General features: G+C 43.3%; 1 protein-coding gene across 5 annotated transcripts in view; it reads left to right on the top strand.

Moving 5' to 3' along the window:
• Positions 1–3,713: 3,713 nt before the first annotated feature.
• LOC110976115 (axin-1-like) overlaps positions 3,714–19,220 on the top strand; it is a 41,259-nt gene continuing 25,752 nt past the window's right edge. Inside the window, exons 1-3 of one of the 5 annotated variants that reach the window (XM_087139147.1) lie at positions 3,714–3,857; positions 8,092–9,221; positions 18,785–18,940. In XM_087139147.1, coding sequence (XP_086995273.1) covers positions 8,362–9,221; positions 18,785–18,940 — 1,016 coding nt within the window. In that variant the 5' untranslated portion in view covers positions 3,714–3,857; positions 8,092–8,361. Of the gene's footprint in view, positions 3,858–4,362; positions 4,585–4,618; positions 4,970–8,091; positions 9,222–18,784; positions 18,941–19,220 lie in introns of those variants that run through there. The other 4 variants (XM_022229131.2, XM_022229128.2, XM_022229130.2 and 1 more) reach the window with 4 other exon arrangements.

The following is a 19,220-nucleotide window of genomic DNA, read 5'->3' as shown; positions in this document are numbered from 1 at the left end:
CACAATCGCTGGCGACTCGCGGGGCAAACCAAGGTCAGTGAGTGAGTGGGCGCAATGACGAACAGCGCCATCTATATATCCCCCACCCCCTTCGAGCTCATCAACTAACATTTAACCGGCTTAGGGCAGTTTGTGTAGATCATGAATGGGCAATGACTTTTGTTTTCGCAGTGAAAAGGCCCTAAAGGCTTGTCCATACCCTTAAGTGTTTTCCAGTGTTTCCTGCTCCAAAAGATAAAAATAACCAACAACTGAACACTAAAAATCTTTGAGAACAAAGTAAGGAGAAATTTTCACCAAGGAAGTTAACCTCCACCCTTAATCTTCCTAACCAGTCCTGGCTGTCTCGTGTCAAACCTGTTGGATCTGAAGTCTTTATTTGATTCCTGGAGAGTAAAGAGATATTCTGTCATTATAAAAGGTGTCGCTCATTACGAGCCCTTCCGATCTCTGCTTGTTATCATCATAGGCCGACCCTTCATTATGTGGACTTCTTTTGTGCAGAGGTCCACACTATGTATGCCACGCCTGCCCACATTTTCTCTCACCTCTCAAATTCTTCAAAAACTGGAACCTCTCACGAGAATAGCATTTCTGGTTTTCATTAGCAGAAAACACACGAACGCTCCTGGCGCTCGGAACAACATGCATAGCGAAGACATCAGTAAAATGAGTGAGGACAGACCGTACCCTGCCCTTTTAGAATTAACATTAAGATGCATTTCACTTTGATCATTAATTTTTCATGGCACACGCTATTGGAAGACAACAGGGCTATTTCCTGGGTGTTTATGGAACAACCTGGGGCCCAGAGAAGAAAATCGGGTTAATTGAGAACAACGGATCCTTGGTAGAGCTTCCTTTTATGTGTTGGTCACCTGCGTATTTTTGCAGTGTTGAAGAAATGCCAGATGTGTATGTTTGAAACCTCATCATGATCGCTCCTCTGTAGTTGTTAACATCGCGTTTCAAGCAGAGGATCGAAATCTTGCGTCTAGCTAGGCTATGGAGAAATCATCCCTCCTCCATTTCGTAACAAAAACTAGAAGGTACACCAAGGAATCCCCCTGTTGGAGTCCACGACGCATGTAGTGAAATATCGGTGATTTATTTCCGAGTTGGTCATCAGAAGCAAAGCAGGATCATTAATTTCGAATTTCGATTTCTTTTTTACTGGAAGAACCAAATGGTCTGGAAAGACTTTGAATTATGCCATACTTTCAGTCCAGGCTGCCGGCGGTCGTACAGCCTTGGTCTTAGCCTGAAGCGATGAATCCTGGAGGATTCCTTCCCACTGCAGTTCGCCTCACTGTTAAAAGTATCATCTCTCTCCTGCAGGGGATGCCTTGGCCGGGAATAGCGACACAGTGTTCACATTTCAGAGGTATGTCAAATAAGTAAATACATGTACATCTTTTTTTTCTTCAAAATTTACTTGGGGCACGGTACATACCATCGCATTACATATCGCCACATAGATATCATATTCCTTTATCTGTGCACCTGCGCGGTCTTTTGTTTTATGTGCATGAAACCGACAGCCGACTCGTTTTCAACACGACTGAATCTCAGTAAACCAGGAACAAGCGTAAAGGTAAATGTTATAATCATTTTCTTCATTTTCCTGCTTTAATAATCGCCAGTATTTCAGGTTCATGATTTACGTTGCTCATTTACTGTTAACTGATCGAAGAGAAATCAATTTTTTTTCTTGATAAGACGTGTTCCACCCTTTCAATATCTCGCTTTGTTGTTTCAAAAATTCGTTAACATTCCCGCGATGTATATAATTTTTGTTCCAAATATAAAATGCAAGTCGAGTGTTACTAAAAGCGGTCATCAAAATATCAAAACTTAGACAAATAAAGTACAGGCAATCAAATTGCATCCCCGCGCGGATCTGACGATGCACAAAAATATAAAAAGACAGACTGAAATCGAATGTCTCAACGCATAAATTCCCGACTGGCAAAATTCCAATCAAATAATTCCAATTGGTGGTAAGCACGCGAACAGTTGTCATTTTTTGCACTAGCGAAATCTTTTGAAGTTGCCGACGACTACCGACAAAGGAAGACTCCATAGGTGACTGAAACTGTCGACTTAATCTCCGGCGATCATAATTGCTCATTTTCCTAAGCGGTCCATTTTTATTCCCTGACTGTAGTGGTGAAAACCCAATAAAAAATATAAAAAAGTGACGTGGTAAAAATCCTCCACACAATTGATGGTTTAGCCAAAGGCGTATTGTTGGCGTTCGAACAGCTACCCCTCTAATCCTGATCATCCAGTCCACTGTGTTTATTCATTCCTTTAAAAAATCGTTCTCGGGGTCTTTTGTTAGGTCTCACGGGCCATGAACTGCCGCGGCTTTCCTCCGCTTGTCCTCTCTGTTTTTATGGCCGATATGCTGGCAAGAGATAAAAACCGGCGCGGCAAAGCGGGCCCGTTTGTCGGCGGCAACATCAGACGGCGCGGGCTGTTTTTATTAGCCGTGATAAATGATTAACGTGGGTCGTCCGTCCGCCTACGAGGGAATGGCGGTCACAATGCATTATTATGCGACAGGAGGGCCGTGCGTTTTCCAGCAGCGCGAAGGAGCCAGCAGTCCCCTTTCAGTTGCCCGAGCGCGGGTGCCATCAGCAGCACACGGGTATGATCAGGCCCATCAGAACCGCGTTAATCGTGATACCACAAGGGATTCTTCACCAAGAATCTCTTCTGGCAGAATTACACTGCGTGGGCACACAGGCCTACATGTACATCAGCCTTATTCGTTGTTATGCGTTTGTGATACTGCCGCTCAGCAGGTGTGTACTGTACATTAAGAAGTCTATATTTCCATTCAAAGAAACAATTATTATTGGCTGATGTTTTTGTCTACAGTTTACTGGCGAACTGTTCAGAATTTGCTCCTCTTTTCCTTGTCTCACAAGGCTTCTCACACAAGACCTTAAAAGCCATAACTTTCTTGGGGAGGTTTGGCATAGCAACGACCATCGACCAGAGCACACTGTTCAAATAAACGCTATTCCTTCCTGCACGGTCCAGTGAAAAGATATACACCTTCTCCGTCACTGATCATTCATGTAGTTCTCGATGGCAAAACGAACATCGTTGTTCTTGGCCATATATTTTACAGCTTGATCTTTTTTTTTAATGAAGGCATACCTTGCTACCATAACACATAAACGTTGGTAGTAAATTCTTGCCAACAGTCTCGTGTTTTCACGACATGGTTGTATAACCTTAAAACGACGATGATGGCCTATTCGGGCAAGGATAATGTCTGTACGCTATACTTCTGACTTCGTACCGAAAAAAAAGGTTATGAAAAAGGTAGTTCTGCTATAGAAACCATTAACAAACTTTTACAGGCATGTTTACCCGATTCTTCGGGTTTTTTTAACTGGCCTGTCGATGCTCAAAATATAGTTTATCGACTCTGGTGTTGCCTACAGACCCAGCGGCTTCAAAAGACTTCAGAAAAAATGCAACCCTACGAGGCAATTTGGCTCATTTAAACAGGCGCCGACTTGGCTTGCGAGGAGGCCCGTCGTTGACCGGACCCCGACCTGGCACGGTCAACGGCAAATTAATTCGTTGGGTGATTTGAATGGAAGCGGCAGGGGCTATTTATTTCGTCTATACATGTACAATGTACATGTATGGATTCGGTCCATGTGCATGTAGACCGCCAGTGGATCACGTGCAGAGTAGACTGAGAGTCCAATGTTGGACGTTCAGGATTTCGGGACACCCATTAACAAGGCTGCACCAAGGAGAATCCTTGAATTGGAGCCCGTTTGTTTTGCAATGGAACAATTCATCAATTTGCCCTTCTCACTACACGAAGAGTAAGTACATGAGTGATGCAGTGAATCATTTTGAAGCGGTCTTTTTTCTTCTCTTTTACCACCGAGCTTTGCCTTTCACGCAACGTTGACCCGCTGGACTTCCGAGCGGTCCTTTCTCTCTGTGTGCCTGGCGCTAGAATGCCGAATACCCTCAGGGAATAGAATCCTCTATTCATAGAAATAGGAGTGGACTGTTTGATTCCCGCCATTTTGAACCAAGGACAATCGATTATTTCCCGTGTTTTGGTTTTAATGTCTGAATGTAGAATGAATGTAAAATCTTATAAACAGCAAAGTTAGGAATATATGAAGATTTGTACCAATACCAAGTCCAGTTACTTCGGCGTCTCCGGGCTTCGAAAAAGCAGGTTCGAGACAATACAATAACCCCCTATTTCACGAATGAGCATATCCGTCGGCCTACAGTCCGCTCTGTTCTGATTGGCGCGGCTTTTCCTTTGAGGAAACGTCACTGCCCTTTGGGAGCCATCGGGCGGCGGGCATGTGCTTTGATGTGTTGCACTTTGAAACACACAGGAAAAAAACTTCTCGCATTCGAAGACGCTACCCCGAAAGTGGAGGTTAGATCAGCCCCTGTGACTGCGCTTTCTGGGCCTTATTTGAGCGGTATTCCTTGCTCCAAACACTTGCTCAGACTGCTCACGAGTTGTCTTGGCAAACTCTTGGATGATAAACGCACTGGTTGATGGCTGATCAGCATTTTGGGGTGAGTGAAAGAACGCTTTGTTGACTGTGCTAGTGGTGGTGTGGGGATAACACTGCAGCCGGCATGCGTGCTTGCTGTGAGCACTTGGGCTCGCCGCGTACAACGGCCACGCATGATCAGGGAATTCTCTCATTCATGGCGGTTATCGGGCATAAAGCGCTTGTTGATAGCCATGTTGTAGATTGGCAGTCCATGGCTACAGCAAGGAGAGATTAGCTGTAGAGTTGGAGATAATTTTGGACGCGTTGCGGAGTTGATACAAAATGACGGGACACCTCGAACTCGACGGTTTCGATATTATGAACACGAGCAAGTCTCAGCACATGCATGACATACACGCCGCCGGTTACTTAGTGAATGATATATCATGTTATGTGTTATGTGGGTGAGTATGCGTGGATATGTGTGAATCCGTACAGTTAAGTTTTACAGTTGTCGTCAGGGGTGGTCGTGTTGCCGTGATTATGATTGTGCTTAGCTCATGTGGAAACTGAAATGTCCATGATGTGATGGTGAAGATCTGGTCTTGATGTGATGACCTCCCTGAAAATGAACAGTGACATGTCATCAGACAGAGAACGTGAACATGAAGGCTTGTAGCAATTGTGGTAGGCCTAGTTACATGTACGTAAGTTACATGCAGTCATAATCTTAATCCCATTCAGTTTTCAGTCAACATGGTCAAGTCACTACCTACTGGTCTGTGTTATTTTGGACTGGTCTCACCGTGTGTACTTTACGTGGGAAAGTATCATCTTCAACTTTCTTTGATGGAACATCACATGAGACATATATTCCAATTACAGGAGTGCTCCCACAGAAAATTTACATGTAGTGCACCCTACAAACCAGGGTTCAACATAGATCTATGTGCATCATGGTCTGTACCTTTCTTCCATGGGGGGTATCTATGGCAAAATAGATTAAACTTCCAGATTAGTTTTCCAGTTTAAGCAGAGGTACATGTAGTTGAGGGCCAGATTCTCGCGGTTGGAGGTTGTTCCATTTATTGCACTCCCGTCTGGGCAAAGGGGCAACTCTCCATTTACTTTGTACAGGGATTTGCATGTTTTCCTCTTTGCTGCAACATGATAAATACATGTATACTTGAAACCTTTTCGGTGCAGTGTTGGAGATATTCATAGCGCGTAAGTAGTGAAATTTCAGGCACATTTGATGTAAAGGATAAGAGTTAAGTCAATTCAGATTTTCCCCGTAGACAGCAACACTGTTTGTCCCTTTGAGTTTCGAGTGTGAAATATGGAATAGCCACCAATTGACCAATCAGAGAGAAGAATCAAGAATCAGTGATGTCATTCCAACTGCGAAAATAGGGCCCCTATGTGAATTTGAATTTAAAAACAACAAATTTCAGCAGAGCAGACATTGGCAGATGAAGCCACTTACTACATTGTATGAATTGACACCCAACATGTTTTTAAGCCAGGCCATGAGGTAAACCCTTCGAACATAACGTTCCATAATCACGGATAGGCAGGCGGACCAGCTTAGTGAAGGCACCACAAAGGCTGAATGATATTGATACTGGACCACTCTGCACTACTGCACCTTCATGACCTTGGCTCTCGGACAAAAATAGACATAGTACACCCTACTCCAGTGGATTAGTCTGGGCTTACTGGAGGAAATAATGCTCCTCCAGACACACTAGATACCTTAGTTCAGAGTTAATGATCTCTTTTTGTGTGCTTTATTTTTCCTCAGTTCAATGTAAAAATTGCAAAAGAAGCCCTCTTGATTGCATTTTTTCATATCAAATTTCTGCTGTTTTATTGTAGAACAGACAGATTGTACCCTATTGTGTAGAAAAGTAATACATGTACAAGTTTCTGAGAGTTCAACTTAAGACCTTTCACTTGTTTGGAATAAGGCAAAAAAATGAATATAATTCAGCCTCTGATTACATTTACATAGTATCTGAAACTGGGTACTTGGGTAGATTTTTGTTTTCTTCATTTGTTTCCCACTTCTGATTCAGCATGCAACCATGGTGGGGCAGCAACATGCAAGCATTAACAGGTTAAAAATAACAACAGCAAGAGAGGCATTTGTTTCAAATGAAGGCTGTAAAGACCGGAAAGTTGTATTTTGGGGGGGGAGAGGAGGGGAATGGGCCATCCAAATAGGTCTATCTTGCATCGGAGTGAAGTCATCAATGTCCAAACTTGTAATGGGCCTCGTGACTGCTTATAGGAATGATTGTCTTTGGATATAAATGTCGTGAAAAGTCACTGATGTACATGTAACCCACGAAAATTTGATGAGCAAATGAAAGATCAGAAACTGAACTGTAATTTGAGGGGTATGAAACACTGGAGAAAACCTATATTCTTATTGATTTCTGAAATTGTGGGGGTTACTTATCACTGTTGCATGACAGTTTATTTACTGGTCTGCAATCCTTGTGATACTGCGTTTATTTAGTGATACAGTGGTCTTAATTTTGCCGTCAGAACTGTCATCTGTTTACCACAACAGTTCACCCCTAATTGTTGATAAATGCACTAACATGCATGTACTGTAGTGTTGATCTTTTGGTTTGAGGAGCAGATAGCAATAAGACGTAGATGTACATGCAGATTACAGATTGTTAGGGCTCATTATACATGTGAGGTGCCTTTTCAAGGTGGATATTTCCTCAACAGTTTGGAGGTGTTGAGGTGTGGGCATGAGAGGCGAAGTGGGGCTCATTTCACACTCATCAGTCAATTTGTCTGTGCGGTATCTGCCCTAGGAGCTTTGCTGCGACCTCAGTCATTGCATTTGTGCTGCCCGAGTGAGCTCTAGCACGCACTGCTAAGCTGCAGCCAAACCGAAGTGGAAAATATGACAGTGGTAATTATCAGTGAACTTGTACTGGTACAAGTGAGATAGGTATTTTGGTTGGAGACAATCTGAGCATGTTTCTGTCAAGCCTCAAGGATGTCATTTTGGGGGAAACTGTCTTCACTGCAAGAACAGTCACGCTCCATTCTTGTGCTTTTGACCCATTTGTTTAGGTTCCTTTAATGGTGTGTGAGTTCTTGTGAGAGGTATTCCAGGATGTGGGGACTATACGTACTTAACAAGATTACAGTAGGAAGCGTTAGTGAGAAGGCTGCCTGTACTAAGATTAAAGCTGAGTTTGAGTGCTGTGACTTAAATTAAGATGGTGTCAATTATTTGTTGCATAGTGTGAACAAATTTGAGCTTTTCGGGAAATTTTGTATGTTGATAAATTCATTCTTTGCAGGGCTTCATCAACTAGCTCCAAAAGTGCTCAGGAAAGGACCCCTTTTTCAACATGGGACCTGCTTGAATTCTTTTATGCAATGCAGCCAGGACATGAGTGTGATGTGTACAGTGTGCCTAAATTCCAGAGTGTTACATAATAAGCCCCTATTCATCCCTGGCAGTTGCACTTTGGGTACACTAAAGCTAGCTCCATTACCATTTGCATATAGGATTATTCATTAACATAATTCTTTGTCTCTTCTGTTGTTGCAGGTCTATTCAGTGAGTGGGCTGTCTCAATAGACATTGTGCATAGTTGGCTGGCCATCTATTGACCAAGTTGGACAACACTGGGGGAACGTACCCCTGTATTGGGGGGCTGAATGAAGGTTGTGCAGGCACAGTTGTTGTGTTGGTGTACCTGCTGAGATTTATGTGTGCTTTTAGGAAATACTGGTGTGTCGCTGGAAAGTTTAACATTTGTTGACAACCCATGCAGTCGACTGGCAGTAGGCCAAAACCTTCTGCGCAATCCCTGGCGCCATGACACTTCAAGTGCACCACTACATGGCAGATTGTGGTGGAAACTTTACTGAGAACCTGCCAACCAGTCAACGGCCGCCCGTGCCTGGCGAGGAAAATGAGACGGCACCGACGTGCGCCATCGCCAAAGAACGCTCCCCCTCAGCCACACCGCGCAGGTCCACGCTCTTGGCACACGTGAAGACCGGACTGACGGGAGACATGGAGGAGGACGAGGCCCCGTTGGGCTTTGAACCCGAGGGGTCGGCATCAGTCACCCCTCCCTACACGCGCTGGACGGAGAGCCTTCATGCCTTGCTCTCCGACGAGGACGGAATATGCCTCTTCAAGCAGTTCCTTGTGCAGGAAAAGGCAGAGGACCCACTCCTGTTTTGGTTGGCCACCGAGGGCTTCAAGAAAAAATCGGCCGATGACCCCAAGCGGAACGAACTGGCCAAAGTTATCTACAAGAAGTTTGTGAAAGCAGATGGACAACAGGTAGTGAAGCTTTCCCCAGCGCTGAGAACTAACATCGCGGGCATGGTGCGGAGCTCCGTGTTTGATGAGACCTTGTTTGATGCAGCTCAGGCAGAGGTGGAGGAGCACATCCGGGAGTCCACCTACCCGATGTTCCTCAAGTCCGACTTATACGTGCAATACATAAACAATGGCGGAATCAGCCCCAAGAGCAGCGAGTGCAGCTCCAGTGGGGGCAACTCCAGGGTTACAGGGTACCTGCCAACGTTGCCAGAGGATGCGGAACTTACGGACATCCCGAGCGGAGATGCCGCAGCCATTAGTCAGGGACAGGTACCCCTCACCATGGAGATGCTCATGAAGACATCATTTCATCGCCATGCAGCTAGCAAGACGCAAGAAGGGTAGGTATTTCTTTTTTTTCTAAGTAATCGGATTGCTTGTGACTTGGCTGTATAAAACAGTTGAGAGACATTTTCAAGGTATCCCCCAACCTCCAGTTGCTGTCATCTTTCCTGAACAGCAGATCTGATGTAAAGCATGCACTGGTGGAATGATTGGTGTCTTTGCACCATGCCCTGGTATTCAACATCATCTGCTAAGCCTCGGGATCCATCACATTCTCATCTCTTAATTCTGGAAGCTACCAGTATCTGGTGTCAGCATCTAGCATCTGTGAATGGTGGCTCACATGGGCTCCATCCACTAAATGGTCAAGTCGTCTCTGTCTCAGATTTCTCTGCCAGTTACACTCGTGATGCATGTACAGTACCTCTGATTTGAAGACAGACCAGAAGTATTTTTTATTTACCGTACTGAACACACACCCGACTTAATATTTCAAGATGCAGATGTCCACTTTCTGGTTCAACTGTCTGGACCCAAACCTTCTTTGAGATAATTCACCAGGATTATGAAAAGAAGGAAATTGCCCTTTCGGTGATAAATTAAGTGAAAAACAAACACCAGGCCTGCTCCAGTATTGCCTGTGTTTATTCCATTGACTTAGGAGGTGTATGTGTGTTTACAAGGATGTTTACACGTACTTGAACAATTTATATCTCAGAGTTCAGCCAAGTTCAGTATGGAGCCTACCTTTTGGAGTGAGCACAATGTGAGTTGGGGTATTCTACACACATTGCAAATTTTATGGGTGTGTGTGCATAACATTTATATCTGGTTTCTGTACATTTTTGGCATCCTACGTTTCGGCATAAAGAGTGAGATTATTTAATTGAGTCTTTAAAGGGACATCGGCTATGTACGCTGTATCTCCACGTGAGGTTTCAGCCTGCAATGGGTTGTGGATATTTTGTGCGATACGCTGTCAGCAACTTGGACGCCGGCCTGTTAACTCAACTCAAAATTTTGGACACATGCTTACATGTAGCACAACAAATGGTGACCTGAGTCCTGGATCAGATTTTTAGCTTCTTCTTACCAACCAGTTTGACTAAAATTAGAAATCCGCAAAATTGTTTTAAGCACATCAGTTTCCAGAAGAAAGTGCCAAGAGATTTGTTTGCTAATGTTTTTTTAAATCTAAGAGGAGTTTTAGCACAGTGCTCTTGAATTCCATATCTGCGTCCTGTATTGCAGATGCTACAACATATCCCAGTTCGACTAAGCATTGGATTAACCCTAACACTCCTCAGTCCTCCAGCAGGTGAAGGATTGAGGGGGGTTAGGGTTAAAGCATCTTTCATTTTGAGCGTGAGATGCCTTCCCTTTTTCTCTCATCCACGGTTTCTTTGTATTTCTCTTTCCTGGAGCCCTTCCCTTGAGTGGCCACTGATGGCTCATATAGGACAAATTGCACAAAAAAGCACCCCTCCTTCAGATCAGAATGGAGAGCATATCTGCATTATCATAATAAATATGGCCAATAAATCCACTTCCCAGTTCCCTTCAGTATATATAGCCATTGGAGTTACTGTTCAGTGACAACATGTCCTGCAGGATAGAATTCTGTAGCTAGTAACCTTTGTTTCATGATAACCTACAAGTAGCCAAACATCAGCGAGATATCTCTGGCATTGTTTGCTTTACTCGATTATCCGTGTAAGGTACCTATGGGGGGGGCACTGCCTGGCGACCTCACACACACACTTGAACTATTGGACTCTGAAATCTTTCCTTTTTTTTAATTTTTATTGTCATTTTTTTTTCAGTTCATGTTGTATTTCCATGCAAACATAAATGTGCATACATGTGGTCATCATAAACATCTGGCCAATGTGCGACTGAGTGTACATTCTGTGACCACCATCTTGGGTTTAAAGCACCCGTTAGTGTTAAATTTACAAAATTGCAACCACACAAACAATTGAGTGTACTTGGCAGCAATGGTGGACAGATAAAGCTCATGTAGCCGGCACTGCACATGTACATGCACCGGACCAGTACATATGTATGCTACGGTCATGTCCTTCGCACCCAGGGAAAGATGGATGCCCTGTACGATTTGCGCAGTGAGGCATTTTGTCGTCTTGTCTTACACTGTCCCAGCCTGTGCAGCGAAGGCAGTTGATGTGAACTGGCTCACAGGAAGGGAGACGGACAGTGACTCACAGAATCAATTGCATTGTACGTTTTGATGTTCAGGCATTGAAGTGAAGCTAAACAGGCTGATGTTTAGCTTTACCGTTCCAACTCATACACATTCATGACTACCATAGCTTCATGAGCTTTCCTCTTGTCCTTTCAACTCTTACTGTTGCTAATAAACATAAAGGGACGTGAGCGTGTGTTATTCCGGTACATTACTAATTTTGCCATATTGTTCTCGAGCAAAAAGGCTCAGGTTACATTAGGGTTAATGTCTATAAATTCCCGGTGTCACCTCATAATGGTATTGGCAATATTAATTGGCAGGTGGAATCATCTCGTCGTGAATCAGCTTACGTGTGTCTGATTCTGTTACTTTCATTTGTCATCATTTATGTACGTAACAATGGTTCCTGCGACTGAGCCTTCCAAATTCACTGTTCATTGGAACTACACACTTGATTCAGTTTGAGTGATTGTGATCTAGTTGAAGTGTTGTTCACTGTTCCTTGATAATTTGCCCTGAAAAGACGGCCTGTTGGAGGTGGTCAACATTGTGCATGTCAGGATGCGTGTGTTGTGGTGCTCTGTCTGTACAGGGATTAGAACACGTGTTCCTGTCAACAATGGATGTTACATGTAGATTGTTGTCATTAGAGAGTCATCTATAGTTTGGCGTACACCCAGGTGACTTTTGTGTGGTTTGGTGACTTAGACTTGAGGGACTACATCAAAGCCTACTGTAGACTGAAGGTGGGAATTTACATTTAACATTGGTCTTAGATAGAATGGATCTTAATTTGTCGTGATTGGAGAGTCATAGCTTAGCGTGCACGCAGGTTACTTTTGCATGGTTTGGTGACTTTGGCTTGAGGGACTGGATCGAAGTGTACTACAAACCTGAACATGCTGAACAAAGACCAGGAAGATTTGCCACTTTCATAAGAACAAAGTGCTTTTTGTATGCCTGACATTGTCTCCATAGAAACAGGGAATTGCACCAGGAGGGTTTTTAATATAAATCATTCAAAAGTTTTCTCCCAACTTGCTGCTGCCCTGCCTTAAAAATCTGAAAAAAGCTGGTGCACAAGGGCTTCCCCTGGGATGGGGCAGTTTAAGACCGTAAATTGGCACAAGTACATGGGAGAGGCACTTGTAGGGTAAACATGTCCCAGTCACATCTTGAAACAAGTCCATGGGGACATCCGGAGTCAGTTGATTGAAATGTCAGAGCTTGGAGGGAGAAAGTAAGAAATCTGAAAATCATGCATCCGGACACTTGGTATTTAGCTTTATTGGCCTGTGTTCAAAATGAACTGCAGCAATCTCGTGTCAAAACCTCATTCGGAATAACTGCTGTACTGGACAGCTTGTGTGAAACTTTGAAACTCTTCAAGACAGGTTACTTACAGGCCTTTGATTTGGGAATGATAAGCTTTCACTCTGCTTACCAATAAGTTTGTATAATATTGGATTTTGTGAAAATTTAATGCTAATTTATGTGTGTGATGTACATGTGCACCATACACCATACTTTATTTCACTGATGTATTTACGATGCCCACATGTTGTGGTTTGTGGTGTCATGTTGGTGCAATTCCTTGTGCATGATGAAAAATATAACAAAAAAGGACAGCCATCTGGAAAAACAGCTTACCTGGTACTTGCTACAGTTAAATTCCTTTCCTTACTGCCTTCTGGTAGAAGAGTGAAGTCTTTGCATTCATAAAACGGCCATTTCATGTAATGTCTTCAGATGGTCATAAACTGGCCCTACCTAACCACATTGGCTCCAACAAGGATGTAAAAAAAGGTCATTTAGTAGAAAGGCCACAGACAAATAAAGCTCACCAAAGATCAGTGGATAATAAAGCAAGGCCATAAAACTGCTTGCCCATAAAGTTTCTCCCAACTACCTTGAAATGGCCCCCTGGTTAAATGAGATAGTAAATGGGAGTCTGTTTAGTTCAGCCGCTCTGAAAAGCCCACTGCTTGGCCCAGTACAGGACTGTATGAGGTTTGTAAATTGCAGGCAGTAAATCCACTGCTGTGTAATTGCATTGTCTGCCCTAGTGGTTCTCAGTTAGGTTTTGTGGAGTTAATTTCTGAGAGATTTTTCCCTTCGCGGGTAGGATCCATTCTTGCAGTTGCTTCCACCAAGGCCAAATCATCAGTGCTGGGCAGTATTTACTCCCTTGGAAACTGGATCCGTACCTGCACTTTGACAAGATCTTTGGACATGTACGGAATACATGTGAAAAATGTATTTTTGCTCATGTACATGTACATCTCCGTGAAAAGCCTGAACTGCAGCTTTTAGTGCTGTGGAGTTTGGTGCTGAGATGTACTGGTGGGTTGCTTTTACAATTACCGAGGGCACATAGCAGAGATGGTTCCGACCGACCTTCCTGACCCAGTCAGTTAAAGCCAATCTCTTTGAGCCAAGAAACCTGAATTCCCATGTTGCGATTTCTACCATCTGTGCACTACATAATCAGTCCTGTCAGCCGTTGTACAGTCCATGTAGTAGGAGCAGGAGTGTGTGTGTGTGTGTGCTCAGATTGGAGTGCCTGCCCACAATGGAGCTCTGTCCCTTGGATCTCCTGGTGCCCATATAGCCCAGTAGAAGGCCAGCCAGCCCAGAGAGGGGGGACCTTGAAACAACAAAGGGATAACTTGAGGGAAAGCTGGCCCCCTCAGTCTCTCTCAGGGGACAAAAGCCAATTAGGGCCAGCCGGGAATGTATGCATTATAAATGCTTCATTTTTTTTTTTTTTTGGTAAGCCCATCTGTAGTTGAGTCAGTCGTCTTTTGATATGATTGCTTGTTGCATTGGGGCTTAAACATCTCTCAAAAACTCAGCTCCCTTGCGCTTAAGTCAGTACATGTACTCGCATGGCATTCAGTTATCAGTGGCATGGCATGTAAGACTTGTGATAAATTACACACACACAAAAATAAATATAAAATTAGTGCTGACCAACATACATGTACCATACCAAAGCATAAAAGTGACTTGAGTTGGCTAAAAAATTTCCATACATTTCATGTGTAGCTTGCCCTCCCCCCTCTTGTTTTTGCAAAACCTGCTTGTACCAGTATTTATACCAGTACAAGTAAAATGTGCCTTATTTTATGTTATTTTAAAAACTGCAGTAATTTCTTATGTACAATTGTAGAAAATTGTCCGGAGGAGGTTTTCTCCTCTTCGTGTAAAAGAAAACAAGTCATGCAGGGTTTGGTCATGAATGTGGCCAGCACAGTACTTGTACATGTACGTAGGCCTACATGTAGGCCCTACATGTACCTGCAGGTCTCTAGTTTTGAACTTCCGAGTACCAAATGGGCCATATGCAGCATTGTGTGTACACACCAGTGAACCGCCACATTTGAATGGACGGATCATGTTCAGATTCACCCACTTACTGGCTCCAGGAAGGCCAGGATTGAATTTAGAAAGGGTCAAGGGTCGAGCCATGGAGGTCAGCACTTACCCAACAGCTTCAGCAGGATACCTGAGGTTTTTGCTCAGTATACATGTACGCTAACATCAAGATTTTTAATCTGTTTGATCAGTAAAAACTGCTCCAGACTCATTTCAAACCTCACGCAATGAAACATACTAACTTACATGTTTGTTCATCAAAATCTTCAAATTCCCATTAGTTATAATTCGAACCAATGATTGGCACTTTCAAAAAATAGTATAATAAAGACTCATGTAAAGAATCTCAAATTTAGAAAAAAAAGGATTTGTCTGAACTCCAATATTCAGACAAACTAACATTCAAACAAATTAATGAGGCAGTTTTGTCAGCATCAAGAATACCTTTTGGAAGATGTTGCCCCTGTTACATGTACCCAGCAAAGATTGCTGGGGCACAGATTTAAATGTAGTGAACTAGCAGCATATGTGTGCGGAGTTGCAGACCAGACGAATGCTAGCCTTGCTGTTCCTGTACTTCATCAAGGGAACAGGCCCCTAATAACTGAAAGCACAGATGCCCAATAGATCAGCAAGTCTCTGTGGTAATGACCCATTGGCCGCCGTCTTGTAATTGCACCCAGAGTGGAGAAACAGGACTGGCTCCTCGGAGAGACTCCTAATAAGCATATTCTACCTGATAGAACATCCGGCCACCCGCTTTGGCTGACAGGCCACAAAATGGAGGCTTGAAATAGAAATACCGTTGCATGTACCCAACTACAAGACTGTAACCAGCAAGAAATAGGGGGGGGCAGTTACACAAAGGGATTTTCCCAGTCATTATATGATTGTATTTTGCCGATCTCTCGTGTGAGCATCGTTGATTCTAAAAGGGAACGTTTTGGTCCAAAGTCCATTTTTTTCTGTCTACATGTATTGCTATGGATGATTTGTTACATTGCCGCAGAAATGAAAGTTACATTGTGCAGCACTGTAGGTTCTCTATACACTGAATGTTGTTTCTCTGTACGTGTTCCCTCTACTCTAAATTAAGGTACAGCAATGTATGCAAAGGTGTGAGCAACTTATACATGTACATGTGCAGTAGATTAATGCGCCTGCTCTAGTGCATGAGTCAACATACATGTACTGTTTACAATGTACATGTACATGCCTTTTATTTTGTGCAGTGTGTTAAGAGCTTGAAATTTCATGAAGGGAAATAAGGAGGACCCCCCCCAAAAAAAATTAAAAGGAAAACCCACTTGCAGCTGTTGAGGCCTTTTTCGTTCCTTTGTGCATGTATTCAAGCTGGAAATTGACTTGGACCATTTGGCCGGACGAAACCGACACATGCGCACATGTTACTGATTTTGTCACAACACCTTAAAATTCAAAACTGAAGGAACTCTTGATCGGAACAATGGAGAACTTGTATGTGTACTTTATTGGGCTAGACCTGCTATTTGTTCAAATGTGTGAGCATGTGTGTTAAATTGACAAGACCACACCCTCCCGCGCTGTAGTTGTGGGGACATGCATGTGTACACTCGATATTTCACATATTTTGTGGGGACCAGCAACATAGTGGGGACTCAGAAATGTGTCTCCATAACTCAGTTCAAATTTCCCTAACAAAAGAACTTGTCCCCTTAACGTGGTGAATGCCTACCCAAAAATACCCTTGGGTGCACACACATGTACTCATAAGGGGTACATGTACTTGGAGATGCAACAAATTAACATAAGCTGGAAAGTAATATACAGTACACGTACACTTGCACTGGTTACCGTCCCGTCCATATGCACTGCCTACATGTACCAGTAGACATGTACATGTAGGTAAGAGCACCTCCCTTAACCGGCACCCGGCATGCTCGTATGTATGTATAATCTGTATGCACTCACAATGAACTTAATGCAGGGCATCAGCTATTGGGTACAAGCAGTGTTTGTATACGAAAGGCATCTTACGGGCACATCGTGATGTGACTGTACCAATAAGCAGATAACCCTGCCTCGACTAGTGGATTTCAATGAGCATCTTACATGCCCTCTGTTTATTAGTACCCCAGCGTCCAAACGGCGCAAACGTTCAGATGCAGAAGGTCCCCGCAACTGTCCTTGGTCTTAATTGCATAGTGGTACTGGTAGATGCAGATCGGGTGAAGATCAAAAGCTCCAAGCTCACAAGGGGAGAATTGTTGTGTACATGTTGGTCATTGCAGGCCAAGGCTGTTAAATTGTTTAAGTGCACTTGTCGGGAATGCACCTTCTCTTGCAGAAGTTAATTTATTGACAATTTGTGCTGAACTGCGTGTAGTTAACTCCATATTGACTTGAAGTCCATAGTGTAAATAACCAAACATCCAATAGATTGAATTGATTGAAGACCCAAACCGCCTTTCTTGTTTTGTTATATGTACATATATGTACATTTACTTGGCCTTTGAAAACAAATAAGAATCTAGGAATATAATCAAGACAGTTGTGATGAACTTAATGCATTTTCGAAACAGCATTGGTAAAAAGAGTGTGCAATTTTACTTCAAATAAACAATGCTCCTTGTCAAAATTGAAATTGATTTGTGTTGCTGGTGTCTGCTAGAGTCGGGTGGAATATAAAGCCAGATGTCGCAGTGACGTCATTTCATGGGTATTTACTTCTCAATGTCTGTTCGGGCAACGAGAGAGTCCATCTTTGTAAGAGCCATTGACCTTCATTTTTTATTTTTTGGCCATTTAGCAATTGGTTACCCAGCCATTCCACCCTTCTGGCCTCCCCTGATCGGCCAACCACACAGTCTGACAATGCAGGCCATCCATCGACCCTGACTGAAATCAACCTCCTGTGTAGAGCAGGAAAAGGTCTTTTTGTAGTTCTCTTTTTGTGTGTGCACGGGCGCTTGTGCTGTGCGTACAACACTGACTGTGCCAGCACTGATGTCCCACTGGGCAGCCAGTGTGGCCAAAAAAATTGTGTTGATCTAAGCCTTACTGGGGACAAACTGGCAAATGGCCTTAGCCGCAGAAAAGTGTGAAAGTGCTGCGAACTTGGGCCAAAACCCCAGGTCTCGGTTAATGACCAAAGAGTGATTTTTGGCACCTGAACGTCAATCTCTAGAGTGTGCACAGTTTTTAAGGCGTTAGCTGGTGACTTGCTAAAATTTGGCATGTATTTTATATCATTCACTTGGCTTACATGTACATGTATATGCCCAGCTACGGTGCTGTATTGTGGTAACAGGTGTATATGAAATGAAGATATCCAATGGGAAGGTTTGCTTGTGCTTAGAGTCTAACCATTCAAATGCATGTGTAAAGAATACCACGTAAGTCTTAGCTGTGGTGCATATATTCATGTATTCCTTGTTCTGGTACACACCGGTATACATGTAGGTCTGTTTAGTGAAAGATTCACAGTTTTAATGTCAAAGCATATGTGTGATGTACATTCCAGCATGTGTACACTCTGAAATGAAAGACTTGCCCAAGAATCAACTGTTCATCTGAAATGTTGGTGAAAATATGCCATGTCCTTATATTTGATTTTCCAAGTCTTGCATGTACATATACAAGGTACAGTGGACTAGTGCATGTACATGGATGGTTTTGTAGATGAAAGAAGAGCTGATTATCATAATTTGTCATTTATTTTATTTACGGCTCTTGGAATAATCTTAAATACATGTACATGCACATAGATAAGAAAACTATTCTATGGACGTTAATTTAAGAGAAGTGGTTTTACTCAGCTCTTTCGGCTTCATAATTTCTTTTTTTTTCTGAATGGTATTTATTATATGTATTTGCCTGAAACTTTCAAACATTTTCTCAAGATTTGATCAGGATGGATCCTATCAAGGGGTGTATGATGTGCAAGAGTATGTATCGATTTATAAATCCGCTCCCTGAAGATTTCTCTTTGGAGTTGGGGGGATTGCTTTGCTAGTCACAGTAAGTGTGATTTTTCTCTTCCTCGATTATATCCAGGTGCTACCTGAAAGGAAGCAGTGCGCGAGTGCTCAACCCTTACCACCCCGGCTTCACGTCTTTCGCGCCAGCTGTGTCCACCAATGATTCTGAGCTGCAGAGCTTGTCAAGCGACGCCATTTCAGACGACACCTTGTCGCTGACGGACTCCAGTGTGTAAGTACAATGTGCTTTGTCAGAAGGGGGCGGGGCAACTTGGAGTCTGCTGGCGCCAGTCAACACATTGGGCACTCTTCACAAAATTCCCAACTGCCAATATCGCTGTCGTGCGCTGTAAGTAATAGCAGGTCACTGCACTGACACGGTGGCAACACGTCTTCCCTAAAGGGCCCTTGCAGTAGAGAGATCTTAAGTTCAGAGAGCCTCCTTACTTTCAATTTTGCCATTTCAACTGTCTGTTGTGAGTGACGTCATTTTCCATGGCCTTTGTTGTTAA

This window comes from Acanthaster planci, linkage group LG07 (assembly GCF_054643075.1).
Source record: "Acanthaster planci isolate LZ-2023a linkage group LG07, COTS_SCS, whole genome shotgun sequence".
In the NCBI taxonomy this organism is placed as follows: domain Eukaryota; kingdom Metazoa; phylum Echinodermata; class Asteroidea; order Valvatida; family Acanthasteridae; genus Acanthaster; species Acanthaster planci.
The sequence above is the reverse complement of the archived record's forward strand: the minus strand, read 5'-3'. Positions and strand labels throughout refer to the sequence as shown.